The sequence below is a fragment of the Takifugu flavidus genome, chromosome 5 (assembly GCF_003711565.1).
Source record: "Takifugu flavidus isolate HTHZ2018 chromosome 5, ASM371156v2, whole genome shotgun sequence".
Classification (NCBI taxonomy): Eukaryota; Metazoa; Chordata; class Actinopteri; order Tetraodontiformes; family Tetraodontidae; genus Takifugu; species Takifugu flavidus.
Window position 1 is genome coordinate 4054548 of NC_079524.1, and position 24800 is coordinate 4079347.

General features: G+C 46.8%; 2 protein-coding genes across 2 annotated transcripts in view; both read right to left on the reverse strand.

Annotated features, from left to right (window-relative positions):
• Positions 1-313: 313 nt before the first annotated feature.
• hspb8 (heat shock protein b8) lies at positions 314-5926 on the reverse strand. Its single transcript, XM_057032977.1, has 3 exons — positions 5011-5926; positions 3000-3063; positions 314-1195 (listed from the first exon to the last, which is right to left on the reverse strand). Exons 1-3 carry the CDS (start codon positions 5435-5437, stop codon positions 1021-1023), a joined length of 666 nt encoding a protein of 221 aa, XP_056888957.1. The 5' UTR covers positions 5438-5926; the 3' UTR covers positions 314-1020.
• A 197-nt stretch (positions 5927-6123) lies between these two features.
• srrm4 (serine/arginine repetitive matrix 4) overlaps positions 6124-24800 on the reverse strand; it is a 28397-nt gene continuing 9720 nt past the window's right edge. Inside the window, exons 2-13 of the mRNA XM_057032975.1 lie at positions 17465-17590; positions 14172-14246; positions 14018-14098; positions 13914-13940; positions 13715-13765; positions 12615-12698; positions 12007-12172; positions 9648-9955; positions 9312-9479; positions 8814-8915; positions 8548-8700; positions 6124-8170 (exon numbers count right to left, since the gene is read on the reverse strand). Coding sequence (XP_056888955.1) covers positions 7948-8170; positions 8548-8700; positions 8814-8915; positions 9312-9479; positions 9648-9955; positions 12007-12172; positions 12615-12698; positions 13715-13765; positions 13914-13940; positions 14018-14098; positions 14172-14246; positions 17465-17590 — 1564 coding nt within the window. The 3' untranslated portion in view covers positions 6124-7947. The remainder of the gene's footprint in view (positions 8171-8547; positions 8701-8813; positions 8916-9311; positions 9480-9647; positions 9956-12006; positions 12173-12614; positions 12699-13714; positions 13766-13913; positions 13941-14017; positions 14099-14171; positions 14247-17464; positions 17591-24800) is intronic.

Here is a 24800-nt window from a genome sequence, read left to right on the forward strand (position 1 = left end):
CAAAGAGTTCCTGTTTGGCAATTTTTAAGGCTAAGCTGGCCATCCCCTTTAATTCCAGGACAAAGAGCAGATTATTTTGACATGGGATGGAACGGCCCCCAGTTTCCACACTTCTCCCCAAAACCTCGGCGGGTTCGGCCCATTCTGCGGCGCTGCCAGTCACGCCCAGCTCTAAGTCCTCTGCTAATCCGCCGCCCGCCTCCTTCTGTTGTCCAACAATAACGGCGCGGACTCCCAGGAGCGGCGGAACAAAGCCCCGCGAGCGGCTCTCCAGCGAAAATCCGAAACACAGATGTGGAGACACAGCGGGAGATGGGCTGGACATTTTTATTGCACCAGACAAAAGAACCATAGCAACAGAAACAAAAATCAGGAAACTGCCCTCACAACCATGCAGCCATCGTTCTGAGTGTTCAATACAAAAGAAATGCGCTGTTTTTCCTTTTAATATAGCTAATTAGCACTGGTTGAAGCATATTTACATTATTCTGCAGCTTTCATATTTTAAGTGACAATCTTTAACTCAACAAATGAACCGCTGTGGAACTTCAGGTCCAGGCACACAAATCTGCCCCCTTTGTCATATAAATACAAATATAAAACTGATGGAGGATCCCACACGGTGTCAAATTCGCTTACTTATTAAGGACATTTCATTTGTGACACGTCTGTGCCCCGGCAGCCTCCAGATGCCCCCGTCTATTAAAGCTGCACCCGTAAAGTTAATGAAGCGAGCGCTCCTCCAGCCGGGGCGGCCTGAGCCGTTCTCAACGCTCCGGCCGGCACTTTTGGATTCTCAAAACTCCGGGAAGAGTCTCAATTTGCAAGGAAAGGGAATGCCTTAAGCCTCCACGCTGGCAGTACAAAGGAATATATTTCATTTTCAGATTAGTTTTCAACAAAGGAAATGTTTTTAGCGTGTGCAGCTTTAATAGAGGACTCATCTGTCCCCTCTCATATTCCAGCTCCACGTGTCCAAGACCTTCAACCTGGTGCAGGACGGCAGTTCGGGGCGCCGGTTCAGGCCATCGGGGCCTCTTGCGGTTTGGGGGAGTCGGGCTCCGGCGCGTCGCCGGGCTGCAGGCTCTCGCTGCTGAACAGGTGATAGGGAGGCGTCTGCCGGGCTTCGATGATGAGGACGCCCTCTGGGGACAGCGAGGCGAACACAGTCAGCGGGTCCACGTCGACTGGGATCCTGAGGAACGGGAGGGGAGGAAATTTGGGATTTAGCAGACTTTCTGTTAGATTTTGAAGATGGCTGATTTAAAATCTGAGTGGGAGGAACACGGAGGAGTCTGGAGGAGCAGCGCTAGAGGTCACGCAATGCTCGGCGGACGTCGTCGGAAACTAGTTTCTGGAACTATAAAAAGTGAGAAAACCTGAAGGATCCAGCTCTACGATCTGCTGATCACCACTTTTACAACATGGTAACAGCTCGCTCGATATCAGTCCACGTTGGGGGGTGGGGGGGTTGCACATCTGCAGAATGTTCATCCATCCAGCACAGGCGGAGGGTTTACCTCCATAAAAGCGTTGTAGGTTGAGGTTTATTTTCTAAACAGTAGATGTTCCCCTGGAATGTGAGGCCTCTAATACCTGCAGCCAGGACAGACGGAGCCGTCCGGACAAGGAACGTTGCGCCGGAGAGCGACGCCAAATATGGATATTGGTGCGGGCTGCCAAGTGTCTGAGGGCGTCAGTATAAACACCAGGCTGCCCTCTTCAGAGGAGACCGTGAACTCATCCTCCCTTTAATTAGAGCAGACCGGAAAACGACTTTTCCGCTTCGCAGTGAAATACCGAGACCAAAAGAGGGAACCGGCGAAGCGCTCCGGCCCGGCTCAGACGTGCGCTCCTTGGGGGTGATCGATACAGCCTGGAGTCTGTTAACCTCCCGACCTCACGCAGAGTTCAACCTGCTGCGTTGAGGCTCCACGCCAGCGTCTCCGTCCCTTTGGCCCCGCCTCCTCTGAGCACAATCATTATCTGTCCACCTCCGGGAGTTTATTTACCTTCGCCGAGCGCATCTTTCAGCTCGCGCATCGATTTTGTGCGGATGCCAAAAGGAAACCGTCCAGTGTGCTCTCTCCCTACTCAAGCCGACAGAGATGTTAGGAGGGAAGAGACTCGCGGCCGTTCACATCTATTTGCTGCTTCCAACACTCCCACAGCACAGAGTCCAGCGGTCCGACCTTGACCTCAACACTTTTCCCACTAGAATAACAACATGTCCAGTTAATAAGTTACACGTTTTTACTGGGACTCTGCTGAACTTCTAGGTCTATTGGTGGGACTTTCCCTGTCTCCTTAGTTCCTGTTCCATTTATGAGTGCTTTAGTTGGCCCTTCGAGTCCTCCATTACAATATGGATAAAATGTACTGCTGCTTTTGTCATTGTTATAAAAACTAGTTCTCTACGCTACTCATGGTTTCATATAACCAAAGAAGGCACCACCAGCGGGTGCACCAGTCCTCTCTCCACGTATTCATTGCCACTCGTTATTGGCTTTTGGGGTTATTGGGTGGAGTTGGGGAGGGATAATTTCCACTTAAAACAATTGTGCTATGAGCAGACAAAAGCTAGCGCCAAATTTTCTAATGGTCGCACCAGTGATTTAACGGCATTGTTTGAAGTCTTGAGCAAGCAGAGTTGATGAGCCAGGTGGGTTTTGGAGGTTTTCATCTTGGTTGGGTTACAAACTGATAAACCTGAAGTATGTGAAATATCTGTGCAGTCCTGCACTAGCTTAGAGGGAGCTTAGCGCAGAAACAATCCTCTCACTTCAGCAGTAAAGTTCTGTCGGGGGTGGATTCCTTGTTCGATAATACTGGTGAAAATAAGCTAACACACCTAATCTCCCTCCTCAGATGGTCCTCTCACCCCTCACTTAACAACTCCTCTGCACATGTGAGGTGTAACAGGAGGGGTTTTTGCTTGTTTCTCCCTCTCTGTGGCTAATCAACCTCTTGCTATTGTGCTGCTAACGAGTCAAACTTACTGTATCTTCTTTGTGAAATTCTTCGTCACGATGCCTCCTTCTTCCTGCTTCTCTTCGTGTTTTCCTGCGTGAAATTAAAAAAAAAAAACACAGTGAATTCACAAACTCAAAACATGGAAAAAACACAAGTTAAAGATTTTACAATAATATCATGGGGTCTTAAGAGAAACGTATGCGTAAGAACGCAAACACAGCTGATGCTACTACAGAGAGCAACACACACACACACACACACACACACACACACACACACCCTTCTGAGACCTAGCTGTGTTTTTGTGTTGACGGTGAGCTACAGTCAGCACTTTGAAATGTCGAAGCATCAACATGTTCTCAGCGAATCTTCCCTATGAGACACATTCGGGAATGTTGAAGTCGGAGAGGAGTTCACCACCCCCCCCACCCCCCCCCCCCCCAACCCCCCCCCCCCCCCCCCACACACACACACACACACCACACACACACACACCGCCTGCTCCTCTGAACCCTGTTACAGGCGTTCCGGCTCTCTTTGGGTTTGCTAGCAGCTGCTACACGGCTGCCAAATATCAGCGCTGCCTTTGGGAGTGTGCCCCCCAGCCCCCCGGCCCCCCAACCACCAGCATGCACTTCAGGCTCCAGTGTGCGCGTGACCCCTGTGGTGACGCATCTGCTGGCCGAGAAGGCTGCGGTCTTCCAGAGACTGAAATGATACTCCGGAGAGCGTGGTGAAGTCATGCAGTTATTATTTAAACCAGGAGAACATTCAGATGTTAAAGGTCGACGCCTAACAGAGTTCACAGATTGAAAACAAACACCGCGTTTGTGGGATTACCCATAGGGCTTTGGGACGCTTGCTATTCGCCCGTCGAATCAGAAGAATCTTTTAATAACCAGGACTATTCAGGATACCAGTAAAGGACTAATTCCATAGATCATGTGAGGGATGCTAAATATTTGTCGGCTCATGCTCGACCTGGTTACACATTTAGAACAGGGTCAGGTCACCGCGTCAGGCAGGAACAACACCCTGATTGAATGACCCAACTGGCATAGCCAGCATTAAAAAGCCCCTTCGCCCCTTTCTGCTCAGGCTATCTCGGAAAATTCGCCCTCCTCGTCCGTTTCTCCGCGTTGTCCTCGGCAGAGGGGAGACAAAACCTGCTTGACAACTCAGCAGAAGCGAGTTCCTATTTCCAGAACATTCCCTTCTGTGTTTAATGGAGCCGAGCGGCTTGTCTTATTGTAAACAGAGACTGTTGTCACGGGCCTCGACGCGCTTTAATTCTAATTTGAGCACATGAGCAACTGCGGGAGCGATTGTCTCGGAATCTGAAACAGGTGTCTAAGCCGGAGGATCCGCCTGCCAGGATACAGGTCCCAGCCCTACGATTCTGTCAAGCTCTTCCACATCCAGACTTATCAAAGTGTGCTCCACCGCTTCGGCCGTGCTGCAGTAAATCTGCTGCCAAAGTGGAGACGATGAGCTGCGAAGAACTCGAGCTCTTCGAGTGTTTGTGAGCTTTGCGTGGTTGTTTTCACGTGAAAGACGCTTGAATTGATGAAGACACGACAGTTAGATGGTCCATAACCATTAGAAGTTGAGAAAAGTTCAGGCTCTATGTTGGAAATCCTTCATGAAATTACAATATTAATAATCCAACATACCCTACGTGATTTAAAAGGGAATCTCGCCGCCTTGACCCAACAAATGGCCACTAGGGGCGCCTGTCTCTTTTTTAATGAGCAAATTATGATTTTATTATTATTTTTAACCAGTCAAAGACGGAGATCCTTTTCTGTCCTGGCAGCAGCTCAACGCGACACCAATAATTCTGCATTTTCAGTCTCACTGTGCAGCCACACTCCAATCGGGAGAGCGATAAACTCTTTTGGGCCTAAAATAGCTGGTTTTGCAGGCTTTTCCGGCTTTTCAGGGGGGTCAGGTCACACCGGGGGTCACCCTCACGAAATGCAGGAAGAAAAACAGGGAATTTATCTCACAAATCCACTGACTTCGCTCGTCACTCACCTGACACTTCTACAAATCCGTCTTTGGTTTTGACATTTAGTTCTTCTGGTTTGAAGCTGTGCACGTTCACGCACACCTTCCAGGGTTCTCCCCCCGCCGTGACGGGCGAGCTCCTGGAGGAAGGCTCGCCGTACCTGCCGCCGTACAGCGCGGGGCCTCCCGTGGACTGACGCGCGGGGAAGCCGGCGCGCAACCCGCCGCCAAAGGGCGAGGGGCTGAGACGCGTAGTGAGCCGACCCGGCCGAGCCCAGCCCGGCCAGTCCATCGCCAGGTCATCACGGAAGGCCGGCATTCCAAAATCATCGTCCATGAAGCGAGATGTGAGCTGCTCCCTGAAAGGAGACTGATCCATGAACGGGGATTCTCCAAACGGGTCCCTCGGAAACCTCTGCCGGCTGCCCATGGTGTAGAAGTCCCCCTCGGCCATGGCCCGCTGACTTCTGCTGATCTGCTCCGGGGAAGCTGACGCCAAACGACTCCAAAGTAGAATCTGAACTTTTTTGAGGAGGCGCTACTTATTTCTAGGCGTGGTTATGTCTTCTGGATCACGCACATTCCCGTTACGCACTCAATCACGCAGCGCTCTCGATCCCCGCTGTGGCCCGTCTTTAATAAACACGTTTACCCTCCTGGCTGGGGGCTTTATAGGCCCACCCGAGGGCGATTTCCTAACTGGTGAGTCGACCCAGAACAAGTGTCGGGAAAGTGCTGGGAGGATCTCTGAGAATCCCCCACACTGTAAAAAATACCAGCTCAAGAAGCTCTGACGACGCTTCAGCTCCGTCGGATAAAACCCAAAAGAACCTGGTGCGCTGCGGTTCTGCAGCTTGGCTTCCCAGCGTGACTTTAAGGTCCAATTGAACGGAAACAATCTTTAACCAACGCGGAGACGGTGGAACTTTTTGCAGCGCGGACGCAACAGCTGACCGGAGACCAGCCTCCCTTTACCAAATAAAGTTCGAGTCCAGTTGTCGCTCACTCGGACCCCGCAGCTCCTCCGGCGCAGTGACTCACCGACTTTTTAATAGAAGACAAGTCACAGCTTCATGTCCGACACTGATGTCATCACACGGATTCAACGCGGTGCAAAAAAAAAGGACAGACGACGTCATCTTTTCAGTCATAACACCGTTTATACAAGTTGCTGTGGACACTGGAGAGAAGAGGAGAGCCCAGGTTCTGAGGTACAAGACGCAGTTCATACAGAGCCCTGGCAGATCCAAAAGAAACCTTCTCAAACAGGCTCAGGAGGGCACCGGGTCACTATGGGTATGACGTCACGGTTGTGTTTTCTGGAAGGGACAAACACGCACATGGCACATGCAACTCCCGCGTTTGGCGTGACTCCAATCACGACACCCCCCCTCCACTTGTACAACACAGATTTGTATTTACAACAGCCTTTACATATTTAACACCTTTAAAACAGTCAGCGTGAAGATCTTTACGCAGCGTCGCGGGAGCGCGCCTCGGCCGCGGGTGCCCGCACGACGAACGAGCGGCAGCTTGTGGATGACCTTTGGGTCACGTTTCATTTGTGTCATCCAGTGTGACAAAATAAGCCAGGAGTTATTGATACAGTCCAGCCTGGGGTGATTGATTCAAACACGACTCAACTTGATCAATTCTCCGATTTAAAGGACATTTCACATTTTTCTTTTAGTATCGAGCAGAAGCAGCCCAGAACATAGTTTGATATTTCCCTCAAAGTCATCGTTTCTTTACCTGTTATATCTATAACATCAACCAAAATGTATTAAGGAAAATCTTGCATGTGTACCAACACATCTAATTAAACCATTTCTGATACCATTTAGGCTAAGTTAATTTAGCATTCCATCTGATCCTTGCTAATATTTTAACACTCCAAATGTTATTTTTGTGGAGTTTGATTTACAACATTAAACATTTTTCTTTTAAAGTCATGGTTCCCCTTTAACTCATATACGTGCACATTGTTGTCTCTAAACATCTGCCGTAATCTGTGATCATAATTAATCATAAACTACAACAATATTGCATAGAGAGGTTAATAATCACTGAGAGGGACAAGGAACCAATAAATAAGCAATAAATATCCGTGCTGTTGCATAATTCAAACTTTGCCCAAAGTTTGCATAATTGGCTCAGGTGTTGTCACAGTAAATCATCATCCAGTGTTGTTCAGAATAAAGTGACCAATTCGCCTTTTAAATGTTTCAATAAAGTAAAAAAGGAGAAAAAAGAAAAAGCACATTGCAAAAAATACAGACTGGGCGTTAAAGCAGAGGGACAACAAAATAATTATTTTGTTCGCAGACAGAGATATTCTCAGTTTTACAGAGGACCCCCCCCCCACCCCACACACACACACACACACACACACACACACGTACACACACACTGTTACCGCAGCACGTTTCAGCAGCCTTTTGTTGTCTTACAGGCGCTGACATTTCCCCACTTGATCAGGATAAATAATTTGACATTTGAGCCGACGGGCGGTGCGCTCTCACTGTCAGGGCACCTCGGCGGCTTCATATTTCATGGGTAACAATCCCGACATCCTTCTTTGTGGAGGGAAAATAATAAAAATCAGTCTCCGCAATGATCAGGAAGTTCTAACCAATAACGTCTTAAATATCAGTGGAATCGTATCTGGAATAAACCTCCCTAATGTCACGGGGAACTATTTGGTTAGCAGTGATGCTAACTGCATTTTTCGGGGTTTTTTTTGGTTGTAATTAGAGATGTACGTTTTGACCAGTGACAGAAGAGAACAAAATACATTCAGTCTGCAGTTGTGACTGTAGAGACAACTGGGAACCAACCCCCCCACTGGGATATTTTCCCTTATGTGGAGCACAAAGGGTTGCACACACCACTGCTCCAATGCCGTCCCCACGCTCCGCTGGGAACAGGAGCGGCGGTTCCGGCTGGTAATATTGACGCAGAAGGCTAGTGCCTGGACCTGTTGCGTTCCCGACTCCGACTGCGGCTGCATGAACCAAAGACGGAGTTCCAGGATGAGCTGCGGCTGTAGCTCCCGTAGGAGGAGTAGCTTTGGCTCCGGCTCCTGCTGCGGCTGCGGGTGAAGATGCTGCTCCAAGAGGAGATGCTAGTTGAGCGACTGATAGAGGAAGGACTGGGGCGGAAGTAAGGGATGGGACGCTTTCTGGCACTGGGGGGCAGAAAAAACAGACATTTGTGGCTTGTAGGGATTTGATGTCTTGCTGAAGCTGTTGGATTGAAATCAGCTCAACTGTTTGAACGCCTGTGATGCGGGAACGGCCGCAGGTGCTCAGAAAGACTAATGTTAGCTAATGTTAGCATGGTGAAGCAATTTATGAGCGGGGATCTCTCAGAGGGGTTCGCACCTGCTTTTGTGGGAACACCACATGTAGTAATAGTTTGCTCTGTTGCTTGATTTCATAGTTTGTTCATCTGACATGTAAGAAAATATTCATCCGCTAGCTCAAGTGCTACATTTATCCTGCAGCACGATTCAGCAAAAGAAAGAAAAGGATGTGGATTCATGAAGGATGGGGGGGGGTTAACCTTGTGATTCGACGTGCTTCCAGGTGACTTGGCGAGTCTCTCCTCCTTTTCTTCAGAGGGGAATAGGATCTGCGTCTCCGCCTCTTCCTGCTCTTACGTGTGCGCTTCACATCTGTTTTTCTGGAACTGGACGATCTGCTCCTGGCTCTTAGTCTTGGGAGAGGGACAAACAACATAAACTTTTAATCAGCAGCAATTCTGAAGGAGATCTTTGTCTGTTTCGACCTTCATCTGTTCTGAGAAGCTAATATCTGAAGCTAGCTCACCTGTCGCTGCTGTATCTGCAGTAGCTCCCCGCAGAGCTCAGGCTGGCCACGCTGCCGCGTCGCCTAAAGTCCGACGAGTAACTTGGTGAGCGTGAATACGAGCTGGACACAAGAAAGTCGAGGATAAATGATTTTGAGAAGAAGGTAAAGGCAGAAAACAGGAGAGTGTTCGGAAACCTTAACGCAGGGATGTTGTTTATAGTTTGACATTAGCATATAAAGTCAGTGTGAAAAACAAACAAACTGTGCTATTAAATATTAAATACATGGGGCGGTTGTATACCAGAGAAAGTTGCCACTGTTTACCATTTTTTGGACGACTAACATTTGAGGACACTATTAACACCCAGGAAGGAGACTTGGCCTGTTTGCCGATGACCCGGATGACCTCTAAATCAGCATTTCTGAGGGATGCATCTCAAAACTCAACACTTCCTACACATTTATCAATGGGCCTCCTAGTGGTGGTTGTGGGTGGGTGATTGTGATATTTGGTACCTGCACGATGAGAGTGAGCGGCTGCGAGAGTGGCGGCCGCAGTACTTGGAACTCCCGGAAGATCTTTGGCAGGACCTTCGGCTTTGAGATGACCTGCTCATCCTTCGCGAACAGCTGGAGGTCTTTTGAGGTGTGACTTCAACCCGGCAGCCCACGCTTATCTCCTCTCTGCACAAAGAAAACACTTTAGCAGAGCGCTAAAGCCAAGCGCTAACCTGGTGGAATTCTTCACGGTATTATTTTATCATCTTAAGGCAGAGCGCAAAGAGCGGAAGATAATCAGCCTGCATTCCTCCTGGGATTCTGCCGGATTATTTAAAGTCAACACAGCGTTACCTTTTGTTGAAAACTGTGGCAGGAAATCCGTCCTCCCTGTAAGATTTGCACAGGAAGTCGTAGCTGGTCACAGAGTTTCCCGAATCGGAGACGTCGTCAGTGATCTTCAGCCTCTCTGGTGAGTCAACATGTTTGCAGCGGCTCCTCTTGCCCTCAGTGGCACTCGCTGGGGAAATGGCGCTTTTGCTGGACGGCGGCGAAAACGTGTCGTTCCCCGAGTCGTAGCCGTGCAGACCTTCGCTCCGGCCGGTTAATTGCCGGGACTCCTTGCTGCGCGAATGTCTGTTTCCAGGATGTGACGGCAAAATCTGCGAAGAGACAAACCAACAGCAGCTTCAAACCGAGCCGGGCGAAGCCAAGCTGCTACCTGCTGTGAGCAGGGTGAGAACTGACAAAGGCACATTTTCCCTTGAAAATAGAGATTTTCTTTTGTTGGGACAGAAAACTTTGAAAAAGGTAAAGACATCATGCAAATTTGAAGCATGCGATTAACCTCAAAGGAAGGTCTAAACTAAACATCTCTCATAGAAACCAACAGGAAACTAATCTGGATCAAATCTATGCGGCTACACTAATACGATTATATGAAAGGAGCAACAGGAGAGCAGAGAAGAAAGAAGAAACTATGCGTGGAAGGATCTACAGACTCTAATTTGAGCGAAGAGAAGGTAGAAACAATAGCCCCATTTGAAAGCCTCATTTAAAGAACATTGAACAAACATCACAAAATGGATATTATGTAGAAATGAATAGGACTGCAGACAAAGAGAGCTCCCACCAGTCTAACTAAGGTAGCCCTCAGAACAGGACTGGGCTTTTTCTCCTGTAAGAAGTGAGTAATTAGCCTGCACCGACCTACAAGTAAATCCCTAAATCTGCGGATAGCATCGACTTACCAATCAAGATTTCCTCCTTAAGTAGGTAAGGTGTAAGAAAAAGGGAAGAGCGGGCAACATAAGTGCATCATTAGAGTCGTAAATTGCAAGAAAAAGACATTAACCCTCTCTTCAAACCCAGATTCAGATGTATATTCTCCCTTTTCTTTCCTTCATTGGGGTTTTTTGTTTTTATATCGGGAAGCGCAGGTCCTGCGAGGCCTGCTGGTGATTGCACCTCGAACATAAGTATTTATGGCACTGCAAGCATACACAGAATGAATATTTAAAAAGTGTAGTTTACTGGTACTGTTGAGTTTTCTCCTTCCCATCTCCTGAAAACAGGGACCAAGACTGATGGAGATACACACAATGTGAGCTTGAATACACCTCTGCGCATACTCAAGAATAAAATATATCACACTCAAACATATAGAACACATCAGTCCTGGAAAAGTCACCATAGCATACTTTATTTTGTGAGGCTAATGCTACAGCCCCTTTGCGAATCATACGTCTTGCATTTAAAGACTTTAAAATGGTAAATAAATGCAGCAATGAATAATTTAGTGCTACCCCTTCAGCTGTGCAGACTTTGGGGCTCCTTAATTCCAGGCATGATTCAATACATGCACTAATTTATTGAAAACCAATTAAAACCCTGTGGTGTGTAATTAAATAACATTCATCTGTGTGTTCGGCGTCATTTAATGACAGCTGCAGAGAAATTACAGTTATTTCGTGCTCCAGCAAGCGTGAGACAATGAGTTTTAGGACTTACGAGGTTTTTTTTTTTTGTGAAAATATCACCTTTATAAAAGGAGGCTGGACCTGAACGCGACTTAAATTGGTTATTTTTATAAATTACCCAACCCGCCTGGAAGGTCTAGTTCAATGAGGGAGGTTCAAAGGTCCATCTGAAGTGATGCCATCTATTCCCCTATTTCTGTCAATCCTGCTAAAAGTTTCTAATTAGACGGCGAAATTTTACATGATCTTACAACATGATCTGAAGACTCCAAATTTTCTCTAATTCTCGAAATGTTTGTTTTGACGTGATGAAAGCCTGACGCTTGCTCTTCCAAACCAGATCAACTTAAAGCTTCTCATGCAAACAGTCCGCTTTGCTTGCTAACTGAGCACAGCCTGATAATGTGTCTACCTCCCAAACACAGAAAAATAACATCATGTTTTACATGTTCTCTTCACTTTAGAGAAAAAGCTGCGTTTCCTCTGCTGCCTCCACGCAGTTTATGTAAGCTGCTGGCGATCTTTGCTGTTAATTCCAAACTTTTGCTTGAGCGTTTACATAAAATAACCAGACTGCGAATTATTGCAAAAAAAAAAAAAAGTCTTTAGTTTTCTTCAAGAATTCTAACTGGAAAGAGGAAAAAAACTCTTGATGCAGAAATAAATTCTATTTAAAAGGCCTTAACGGAGTAATTACGGCCGGGGCACAGTTAGGGGTCCTAAAGTGTACTTACGGTGGCCGTTGAGAGGATGGAACGATATTTTGGAGCCGTTTTACACAGTGATTTGGCTGCTGGTCTCCACCTCATGTCCGTCTGGTCGAGTGCTCCGCTGCTGTCCTCGACGACAGCTACCAGGTTGCCAAACGGTCGGTGCACCACAGATTTCTGCAGATGGTGTCTGCAGGAAAACACCGAATTTAGGTTCACGTCAAGCTGAATGTACAGTTTCCCTGAGTGGGTGAAACTGTACATTTCACCCACTCAGGGACAGGTAATAACAAACGGGTAATAAAGCTTCGCATTTGAAAGTGCGCTACTTAAGCTGTTCCTGAAGAGGCTAATCTTTTTCACCAGCTGCTACAGAGAAATAATCACACAGCCTGCTCAGTGTGATCAATATGACCTATGAAAAGCATCTTTCATATTAGCAGACTTAAGATTCCTCAATACATCATCAAAATTGGGTTTATTGATTTGTGGGGTGGAATGGGGGGCATTTCCTGTGAAGCTGCGATAAGGACGTCACCTCTGTCTTATCAGTCATCTCAGCAGTGTGACCAGGAACCCAGAAGACTGATAAGATAAACCTAGGGAGTGCGGAAGGATGGATGCATCTGTACCTGTCCTCTCTGGAAGATTGGCAGGGAGAACTGTCCAGGTCTGACCTCTGATAGCGCCGTTTGTGTCTGGAGTGGGTCCGGGAGCTGAAGGACGCGGTTAGAAGAGCAGAAGAGGAGATAAAGTTTCTGCTAATTTTGCTAACGATTGGTACCCAATTATCTGTAACATTAGTGAGTAACATTAACGTTGTTTTGTTGTTGGTACTGGACTGCTTAATAGAGCATCACGATGGCAGCGCTTTGCTCCCCGTGTCTTTATAGAGCTGTTAGCTGATGGGAGTTTGCCAGCTTGGTTGTTGGTGTGACAGTTTAAATTTAGCTGCTTTATTGGCGTAAAAAAAACAATCCTGCAACAACCAAATGTTTTACTTTTAAAATGACTGGAGCTATTGTCAGAGTGTGCCTCAATATAAAATACATTCTGTGAGTACATAACTGATACAGGTGCTCTTCAAACATACTTTATTTCAACAGACTGCCTACTAAAGAGAGGAGCTACTTCATTTGGTAGCTTGGAAACATTAGCAGTAGATGTAGTACCTTTCTTGAGTCAGTAGCATGACAAATATTCCACAAAACTGCTGAGTACTTTTAATAGCTCAGTACTTTTAATAGCTCCATACTTTGTTTTTTCTAATTTGGACCAGGAAAGAGGTCATTTTCAATGTGCCGGGAATCACTCTATGCAGACGATACTCAGGTCTATTTGTTAAACACTGAAAAAGTTATGTACCTGCCAATAAAGAAGTCTTTGACAAGGAGTCTCCCATTTCATTTGTTTGATATATGGTCAAGATTCATAAACATCGCCATGATAATTAATTTCTAATCTTTCATAGCATTCAAAGAGTATAAACATCTCATCCTTGGATGTTGCTGAAGCCAGTATAAAAGACAGCGAGAGCTAAATAACGGCAAGAATGAAACAGTGAGAATTCTAGTCTCTGGTAGACGGTAGATGGCATGAACTTCGTAAAGGTTTATTATCCATCCATCCATCCATCCATCCATCCATCCATCCATCCTTCCATCCATCCAGGAGACAGGATGGTGTGGGAGTGGTTGAGTACATCGCTCTGATGCAGGCATCTCAGACTGACCTTTTCTTGTGCTTGCGCTCTTCCTTCCTCTTGCGTTTTAGACTTGAGGAGCTGGTGGGATGAAAGGGAACAGAAGGGTGAGCGAGGGGGCACAGAGAGCCTTTTTATAGAACTACGAGACAGAAAAGAAATGAAGAAACTGGAAGAGAACCCAAAAATCAAACCTGCTGCAATATTTGGAATGACATGAAGTACAAACCTGTGCTTTGACTTTTTGGAGGTATACCTGGAGGAATTTAGAAAAAAAAGAGTTACTTAAATGTCATGCTCTTAATTCCCAACTTGGGAGGAAACTGCAGATACCTATGACGTTTGCTTTTCTTGGAGCGCTTCTTCTTCTTCTTCTTTTTCTTCCTTGGGGGCGTCAGGCTGTGAGAAGGAGACCTGGTGGGATAGAACAAACTTTATTTACACGTTCTTTACACATTTTCACATATATGTTTAGGCAAAAACTAACCGTTTCCTCTTCCTCTCAGACTTTCTCTTCTTCCTCCTTTTGGGTCGAGGGGAGACTTCTTCATCTAAGGAGGGACTGAAAGCAGAAGGCGCATCTCTGATTCAGCTGATTTCTTTTTCTTGGCATAAAACAGTTTTCCCCAGATCCATGTATTTTTAGATCAACTCGGAGTGATTTTTTTTGAGGGAAAACTTCATTTCAACCAGTTTTCTATGTTGTTGACACTTTTCTTCAATTTGAGAGCCAAGTCTCGGCTGATAAACAACCCCAACTGAAGAGCTGGGGCAGAATCCACATGAGTCACCACCGAATAACTGCATTCTGACTGATCCTGACACACAACCACGAATGTCCCATATGAGATGTTCCCTTCAGAACAGTCCAGACCTCAACGAAGCACAGTTAGCTCAAAAGAAAAGTCTCCGCCACTTTTACTAAAAGGTTTTCAGCAGTTTTATTTGCTGTGGTTCATGTGCATGCAGCTGGTTATTCCATTCGTTTGTCCATTTCGTGGTGCAACCTTTGGGTAGAATGAATGTCTGTCTTCCTCTGCTGACCAGGTTGATTGTTCTTCCACTGCCAACGTGTCGTCCGTCTGATGTGCAAGAGGAGACGAAGGCCTTTAAAGCACCACGAGCTGACTGAATGAGCCGCTCAAGTGCAGGCAGGAATTCACAAGAGGCACAGAGGTGACGGTGAACGAGCGAGCGAGTGAGCGCGTGGGCTGACGCACGGCAGAGTGGCAGCAAGGACAAATGTGGGGTTTGATTGGTTTCGTGAAAGGTCGTCTGGTGAAGGTTCAGTTGGAGATGGTTGGATTTAAGCATTTGCATAATGCTACAAAGCTGAACGGTGCTGGAGACGTTTAATCAGCGACCAAAGAGGCAGTCTGGTCCCATACAATGTTGAAACGGAGAAAAAAGGTGAAACATTTTTAATATATGCAAGGAAATGAAACGTCAGGAAGAAGTAGATGTGCAGTATTTATTCAGCAATGAAAACAAATGTACAACATGCCGCCATTCGCTGTGTAGCAATTCAGCTCTGAGCTAAATGTTTAAACTGTATGCAAAGTTGTACAATTGGTGTTTGAAATGTTGCATATTGACACAGAGACAGAGATCTGAAGGGATCAGGACAGTGACAAACAGCGACCCCTCCTTCCCCCACTTTGATCTTTGCAACCCCAGGACTCTGGAGGCCGTCGGCCAGACTTTGCAGATGCAGAACTGTCTCCTGATTATAAATGACCTGGCTTTGTGCAGTCTGGGCACATTAGGAACTGGGAAGCATTAAGGCTGATTAGGCAGGGTGAAGCTAAACGCTCACTACTACTAATGAGAACTCTTTGCCACATTAGGACCTCAACAGCGCGTCGCTGTGCTTGGCTGAAAAGTTCTGGGAAAGGCTCCGGATGCTTTGTCACTGCTCAACACCTGCTAACAGGTGATGAATGAGGGCTTCAAAGCCGGCTGTGACATTTCTTACTTTGGCCTAGAGGACAGATGCATCTACGGTATACACCTGATCTGACTCATGACACATTTTTGAGAAGTTGCTGCATTTATTGTATCATAAAGCACTAAAATTCTGCAGGATAATGATGTAAGAACATATTTAAAGGAGATAAGTTTTCCAAACATTGGAAAGACTGATAAAAATTAACTTTATGATGGCAAAAAATTGTAAACATGGGCATAGGGCCACTGCTATTTATCGAAGGAAAGGAGAAATCAATGCGTTGGGGTTGATTTTCATATTGTCTGAACTGAGATTTGGGCTGGTTGTGAGTCGGTGCAGCACCTGAGGACAACCGTGCATTTGCTTTCCTTCCTAGCAAACAGAGAGAGTTTCCTCAAGTGAGGTGAGGAAAATGAGAGAGCAGTCAACTGGCTGCTGTTCCAGGAATGTGATTGTGCCAAACAATGGCAAAATAAAAGGATTTGGCACATCTGCGCGGAATATTCTCAATGCCAAATGCAGAGAAAGAAGCAACGCCACAGAAAAAAGCACATTAACTTTAATAGCTATGTTTAATCACTCGTTCTGTCACAGGACCTGAGCTGGATTTAATCAGGTCTAAACAGGTTATCTGAGGTTTTTGCTCCGCTACCTTATTCTTCTGAACCAGGTTTGTAACAATGGCAGCTTCCTGACTGAGAGTAGAGTTCTAATTAACGCTGGGCCGCTGCCAGCCAATTAGAGAGATAACTATCCAAAGAACGAATGCCTTCCTCAAGAGAGAAGACGCTTTACACAGAGAGTAACTTTAGCTGTAATTGGAACAACCATCACAGCCTCAATCAGCCACTTTCAGCCCCTTCCTTTCATGTAATATTAGCTTATAGCTGAGAACTCTGTAGGGGGCCAGTCTGATCCAGTGCACGATTTCCCTTTAATTCATAAATTCCCAAATGTTTTTTTTTTTTCCCTTTTTGATGTGTTCTTTGCATTATGGCAGAAAATACCATCATTACGGCCCCTCCACTTTACACTGAGGAAATTAAGGGGAGACCACCTTTCATCATTCTAAAGACCAGTGATTCATGGCAAATATGGAGCATCGGGACCCTTAAATACAAATAAACACCAAATACTTGGGGTCAAGGTCAACCAAGAGTTTCTAAATTTGACAAACAAATTGCCTCAATGCGGACGAAGGCTTGCGAAATGTGTCACATCAGTAACTTTGTAACTTAAGTACAGAGTATGCTGCCAAAAAAGAGCCATCACTTCCAAAGGCCACATCATTTTTGGATTTTCACGCAGACTTAAAGAATAAAAGGACTGTCAGACGCCGTGCTGCTCCGACACTTGAAACCAGAATGACTAAAGTTCAGAGGAGCCTTTCCCCATCGTCCAACACGCCTCAGCCTATTTTACATATCGCTGCATGTGTTCCTGCGACGTGACTGCAGACGCTTTGAAGGCGTCAACTTAATTACGACATTCCTCCCCCCCAAAAAAAAGAATAGATTTTTGTCACCTTGGAATAAGAAGCCTGAAAATGATTCTGGGTGTGAGGAGCGTTGGGGAATTTTAGTTTCCGAAGTGTTTGCTGAAAAGATCAGAGTAGCTCAGTGGATTTTCCTCACGTCTGAGCGACCTGATAAGAGCGTTTTCAGAATATTGAGATCAGCTCCCTTCCCACTTTGAGTCTGGGGCCCCGCAGGAGCTCTGTTGTGCTTTATCACAACCATTTAAATTAAAACCACTTCAATCTAGCAAAGCAGCTCCTGAAACCAAAAGAAGCTGTGCGGCGACTGATTGTGGCAACACGGGGACAAATTTACCTCCTGGCCCTGCGATGGCGCTTGCGTCCTTTTCCTTTAATACAGCCGTTTCTTCCTTTGGTGTCCACCTTTCCATCCGTGCTTGTCTCATCTCTCTTGAGTGACTGGCAGGCCGTCGTCTCCAAGCTGTGGACAAGCAGAAAGAAGCGTGCAAGCGTCAGTTTGTGTGTCTGAGAACTTGAACACGTGACTCCGGTTGTTGGTAGCTAAGGGAGTTGTTCGGGAGGCTCCGGTAGCCTTCTTTTTTCTTCCATTTCTCTCTTCAGAAAGAAAGGAAGGTCAGATTATCCCTCAGATCGAGGGATTGACTTTTCTGTGAATGATCACTCCGGCTGGCCTTTTTGTTCCAGACATTTAAAAACACGGATTTCAAAGCAAAAACAGAACCCTCTGCTGTGCAGATTTGAAATGAGAGCAGATTATTTTGGGGTTTAAATCAAGCGTTTCACTTCCACCTGAGCCGCCAAACATCCGCAGAACGAATGACTAAACAAGCCAGGCGATTTGACGCGAGCCCGCCTTTAAATCCGGGCGCATTATCGCGCGTTAGTCACGGGAGATTGAATGTAATTACACATTCTCCTGTGCTTCAAGTGGCTCCCGTCTGATTGTAACGAGGAGATAATCAGGCCCGGAGATTAGGTCGTCAACGCCTCCTCCTCTCCTCTTCCACCAGTGAAAAACAAGCCAGAGCCGTCACTTCCCATCTTCCTCACCTTTGTTTTTCTCTGCTCCTCGGCAGAAGATGTGGCGCCCTCGGCAGGGAACTAATGATGTTAAACAGCAAACTAGATGCTTCAACATGACCGAGTGTTTGAGAGGTGATGGGCTGATGAAGTCAGCTGCTGCGGGGTTGATAAGTGTGATGAGAGGGGCACAGGAACCCACACCTATAACCTGGACTTAGCTAATAAATGCCTGTGCCTGATAATGTTGCTTAAAGTCTCTTTTTATTTAAATCGTGCAACTTTATTATAATACCATAGCATTATTCTTAGTGCTGGCATTATAGAGAGAGACAGGCCTTACTTTATGTGACCTTGCAAGATGCCCGTCCTAATTTACACATGTTGACAAATGCATCATCCATCTTCTAAGGACAACAGGACAACAAAACACTGTTTACATATTGACAGGCCTGCAGGAAGATAGCCCCTTTTCTCCTGAGCTATTTGTTGCTTGTCTGTTATTTGCTGTCAATATGAAATTTTTAAAAAAGCTCATTCTCCTGATAGGCACCTTAAGTTGTGGCTCAACACTCTGTAAACATCTAGATTTATGTGTCAAACAGCTTTCAAGTATGAACTGCTGTCTTTGTGACGGCCTAGACATAATAGTTTCTCAAGCTCTTTACTATAAAACAAATCAGTAACATAAAAATGGTGTCTTAATCCTCCAAATACCCTTTGTTGTTGTGACAACCAGCAACAACCAGCAAGATGTCCTCACTGTGCAGGTTTTTGTATCTAGGTCCTCACTATGTAACATGAACAAGAACACACACACACACACACTTTAATCTATATTTTCAGTATATTCTTGACTAGGCAGCAGTCGGGGGACGATCCAAAGCACCGGCTAGTAAACTGCTTTAAAATGACGCTGCGCTGCTGTACCAAGAGGATTATTGTAAGCAGTCGATGGTGAAAATTTACGTGGACGCTGATCCTTGGAAATCCTGACGAGAGTGGTTTACTATAAAACAGGTATAATCGAGTCATATTTTGAGATCAGTTCCAACGTAATCCCAGCTGCATTGTGGGAAGGCTCTGTCAGTGCACGGCAGCACAGGTGGGGGCTTTTTGTCCCCTCCTTCCGGTGCTTGTGTCAGACCGCCGCGTGCTTTTGCCGGTGATCTGTTTGGACCACGCCGTGACTGGCTCTTGGAGCTGTTGACCCCTGTCAGACACCTCCGCTCTTCACCCCACATGGATGCTAACAAATACTGACGTGGGGCGCTCTGAAGAGAAATGCTGCAAAGAGTGACGGAAGGATATCCACCACTGAATTATATATCATAGTGATAGCTTCATTTTTGTGTGATATTGTCTACATCTGCATGTTTAGGTTGGCTTCACTTGTAGTCTCACCCCTTTTCTTCCCCTCGTCACTGTCTGAAGCCGTCCCTCCCATCTCCTGGTGCCACGTTAGCAAAAACTGCAATGGACAACGGCGGTTTGGAGAAGCAAAGGCAGTGGAGAAGCCACTCATCCTCACTCAGCATCCTCGCTGTGGGCACTTGAGCAAGGCGTTTGGCTCATGTGGCACCGTGGCTGCAGTCTCGGCCGCTTAATAGTCAGTCAGACATGTTGGTTTGACGCATCCATACAGGATACATCACACAATCAGTAGGTTTATTTATGCATTAAAATCGAGTGAGAGTGCAACGGTGAGATAAACCCTGCCGAAAGAGGATCACTTTTTTTTTTGGCCGCGGACGATTTGCTATGTAAAACGGAGATAAACTGCCGCAACTTGTGCCAGGACGATGGCGCGCTGACTGCCAGGTGCCTCTCACAACACCGGCTCGCTGTCGGGGGGCCCCGCCGGTGCCGCGCAGGTGTGCGGGATGCGCCTGGCAGCCGTTTGGCAAATAGCAAAACAGCGCTGCGTGCGTCCCTTTTTAGCATTTTAAATTTTTCAAAATCACAGCAGCGATAAACACGGCTCGCACTCGCAGCTGCCGCAATTACAAGTTTTCATCCGCAGTGTGCTCATCCAACTGTTCCAAATTAACCCAAGTGCTTAATTTCTTGCAGGTAGAGATGCGGCTGAAAACCGCGACACTTTCCCTCTCAGTCAGATCCTGATACGGAACAAGATTATTGTGTTGAGCTGAAACGACTGTAACGTTTTTCTCGCCGGTCAAACGCCTGCTGCCACACGTTGCCGTACGACGTTTAGCTATTGTGTGTTGCAGCCTTCAAAATTCTAGTCGCCGTCCTGCTGAATGCTCACACCAGCACACGCATCTGATGGAGCCAGCGAATAACAAACAAGAAACGAAGGAATCAATAGATCTGACCCTGAAGGGAAAAAACAAGGCAATCGATGCCTGGTGTCACGTTTTAGGGCACGTGACCCCAGTGGAAATCATTTTCTTCTATTGTTGTTGTCTAATGAGTGTTGGCAATATTAAAATCTTGTCTGCATCCATTAGGAGTCACACAATACAAGACTTTTTATGTGCTCGTATGCTAATGGATTAGCATAATTAAAGGACTGATGACATTTAAGATAATTGGAGAGAGAAAGACTTGATCTACTACCACAATTACAGCGCAAACATGGGCGTCTGGAGCTCAAGTGAGCGCCGTTAAAGTGGCTTTCCGAGCGGGTCCGAGAACAGATCTGTCATCTCCCAAAGGAAGAAGGCAAAAAAAATTACCCCAACGTGAAACGATCAAGCACACGTCTGATGAGGCTGGTGCGTGAGCCGTTTAAGGCCTCTTCAGGGAACAGCGGCGAGTTTGGAGGAACGTTCCTGATTTCCTGAAAACGGTCGTGCGCTCACGCAGTCTGGATCAGTTAAAGCAGAAAAACAAACTTTGATATTAAAGCTTTTGTGTTGAGATGCAATTCTTCAAACAAGGAGGTAATTAAGGGGGTGGAGGTAATTAAAGTTATATTCCAGTCCAATAAAGTGATTAACACAGTGGCTACTCAGCAAGAAGGTTTCAGCATTGATTCCTTTCCTTTCAGGTGACCTGGCCAGAGTGTATTCCTGCCTCTACACCTGGGATTCTTCCTCATTTACCTCATTATGGTTATAGAGTTCCTGCCCCCCCCCCCCCCCCCCTCTCGCTGCATGATGGGAGAAACGACCGTAACGAGTTAATGGCCGTTTGGCCCCAGTTAGGATGTATCGTGGCTCCGGGCAAGTTTGCGTCTTTGATAGGTTTTCCTTAAAGTTAACGTCCAACATCATCTCTCACGGCACATTAGGCTTGAATAATGTAAAATAATAAACGATGCCGTTTCTTTTTTACTTCCAGAAATTTCGTCTGTCGAAGAATTCCCTTAAACTTCGCCTGAGCATTTCAATTTAATGTTAGCAGTTCTGCTCCACATCAGCTGAAAGAAGAATGATTCAGATATTAGCCTACAAAGACAACAACAATTAGATATTTTTAAATGTGTTAAGGACCACTGATGTTCTCCCCAACACGCAGGAGAAGTGAACTGATGACCACTCTTGCTCTGTGCCCGCAGCAAAGCTTTCAGGTTTAGTTTTTTTGCACTAACAGTGACCTCTGGTGGCGATCTGCTGTTCTGGCAGATGGTAACGCATCACTCCTGTGGCTGCCGATCTATCTTGGTTAACGATTTAGCTGTATTAAAGGGCCTTTAACACACTCCTTGATCGTGATGAATTTAGATTTCCACTGTTAAAGCTCTGTCCAGAATCAGGACCACACTGACCTTTGCCCTCCCAGCAAGGAGTGACGAGGTTGGTTCAGTCGATTATGAGAGCAACGTAATTCTTGATTTGTTTCCTTATCATGAGCACAAAGAGTCATTAAAATCCGACTCACCACTCGGTGGCCAAACATCAGTCAACAACACACATGTTTATCTAGGAACTGTCTCTGGGGGCAACCTTGAGCAGGGCAAAACTGTCAAAGGTCACCACCGTGGCTTCCACTCACGTCCACAGCGCCAATCACAAATGAGGTAATCAAAATGTCGGAATCGTTGAAGCGTCCCACTAGCAGAGGCCGTTTGGACCAGGCTGGGATCGATACAGGAGGCAGCACCTGCGGATTTGGTCAGAAGACTTATTGATTTGAGCCAAATGTAGCGTGACAGGAGGGCGATGGTTTAAAGCCAGATTACTGCCCCAGTTTGAGCCTCCTTTCATCTACAGAAGGAAAGAACAACAGATTTTCCAGACAATTCCTCAAAAGACTTTTGCATGTAAAAGCAGGATGGACTCCTTCGGAAGTTACTTTACAAGGCATTGAATTCTAACCTTGAGGTTTTTTTCCCCCCTCATTCACCGGAGCCGCTCATGCTGAAGTTCAGCATGAGCCAGTTCAGCCGGAATGCTGAATAATGTCATGCGTTGAGCGACAGCTTTATCCAGCGGGCCGGCGCCGCTGCTGCTCCAGGTGCGATTTGAAAATGTCATCAGCTCAGCCTGTGTGTGTCAACTGTTTCTGCCCGCCCGCATTTCTACCTGGGCCTGCTGAGGGCGGCGGCGGCGGCGGCGCAGCGCTAATTTGAGTCTGGAGCCTGAGGAGAAACGTGCTAGCGTTCCAAGTGTCTGCTGCTTACAGGGTTTATGATGCCGACGCAGAGAAACCAGCTGCAGTTCAGGTCCGGTGTCAGAAAGACGGGATTTTCACATGGACTGCACAGCAGAGCTAGCGTGGCTCCAGATTAGCCTCTTCACCTACTGGAAACGCAAACACTGCTGATGTCACCATCAGGACGGTAACTATCATCATCATGGTCAAAGGCATCAAAGCTCTTTCGGAGGCTTCCAAACTGAGTTTCTCCTCCACACAAGCTTAAATATGCATCACTGACTTGCCTCCAAATCAAGTTAGAAGAGATTAGAGGCTTCGTTGTGCAGAGGCAGAGTGAGGGAGGCAGTCAGAGTTTGCTTTAATTAGCTACCTGTGCGACGCCGCTTCCTCCCGTACGAAGGAGATTACCGGAGAGTCCTCGGCAAACGCTGCCGTATGTGCGAGGCTGCGAGCAGCAATCACAGCGCAGCCTGTGTTTAATTAGATCAAAGCGAGGAAGCAGAGGAGGCCGGAGGAAGGTGGCCCAGGGTGGACGGACGAAGGTGTGCAGCTGGTGCAGGAGCCAGCTCCACAACCCGGATTCTCTGTCTCCAGGGGGCAGAAAGAGGATTGTCGTGAGCCGCCACAGAGTTGGCAGCGCACCTCTCTGAATTAATCGAGAGGCACAGAAAATATAACGGCCGTTCGGCTGAAACTCTACGGCCCAATTAGGCGGGAAAGTAACATTTCCCAGCCGCTGCAACGAAAACCGCAAGACGCGGAAGCTAATTTGGGACCATCCATGACAGGCCGCAGCCAGAACTTTCAGGTTCTGTCAGGGATGGGTTTTCCACCCCGCTCAGGTCTCCAATTATCCACCATCAACATTCTCTTAGACGCTCCGTGGGAATCATTCCCTGCAATCATTTTGGAGTTGCTGTCTGGATGCGCAGGCCTCCGCGTGCATCCTGATTCCAGCTTCTCTCTGTTTCAACCTGTCCGGCATTAATGAGAAGCCCTAACTCATCAGTAAACACACCGGGCCTGTGGATGGTCGCCACTGGCACCAGGAGGCTGAATGGACCAAGCAAAACCTCCAGCATAAAAGGACGGAAAGATCTTGATATTCTCCGGTAATTATGCCTCCAAATAGAACCTCAGTGACAAGGTGTCACTGGTGTCCTCCGCTGTTTTCTCCCTCGGTGGTTAACGATGCCGTGTCTTCTCTCGTTAAATAGTCTCAGGAGAGAAAATGTCTAAATAAAGATACTACCTCTGCGTTTATATCCCAGCTGTTGAAATGTGAAAATGGGCATTTAAAGTTGTTTTTATGGCTTTGCTAATCAATGTGGTCGTGCATCTGGTAAGCCAAGCTCAGGTGCGGCACGCGACAGATGGAGGCGCAGATCTCCTGCGCCAGTTCAAGCGCTAACATCGGCTAAGTGCGTCCTCCTGCCAGCTAATTCCCGACTATGCTCACGAGCTTCTGCCGGGCCCGCGGGCGCCCTTCGCCTCAGCTCCCGTGCTGCTTTAACCTTCTGTCTCTGTCGACTTGAGTCTCGTCCGATGAGCCGAGTCTTTTTTCTCCTCTTTTTCACACACTAGCTGTCTGCGGGGCATCAGAGTCAAGACCTCCTCCCACGTTAGCATCCAAACACTGCTTGTGGATGCAGACACGGATGCGAACTGTTATTTTTCTGGATGCCTCCTTCTTCTCTGCTCACCAGCCTGAGCAGTCATGTATATTTGAAGCTGACGTCTGCTCCTCCACGGCAGTTTTAAATCGTGTCTGTATCGCTCCCTGTGTTCGTGACTGATGACAACAGCGTGCACACACTCTGTGCAGTATAATACCACTGCGGCTCTTTAGCACGACTTCATTAGCTGTGCTGCCCGACGTTCCTATTTAAAGTAATCATTTAAAAATGGAGCAATCAGGACACCTGCTGACTTCCCCGCTCTTCCGCCCACCTCTCCTCCATCGATGCTAATCAGTGTGGGCGCCGCCACATGACTGATAGACTTGATCTGATTAAGAGACTGTTTTTTGTTAACCTTTGGAAGCAAGACGGAGCATAATGTGTGGGATTACAAAATCCAAGCAT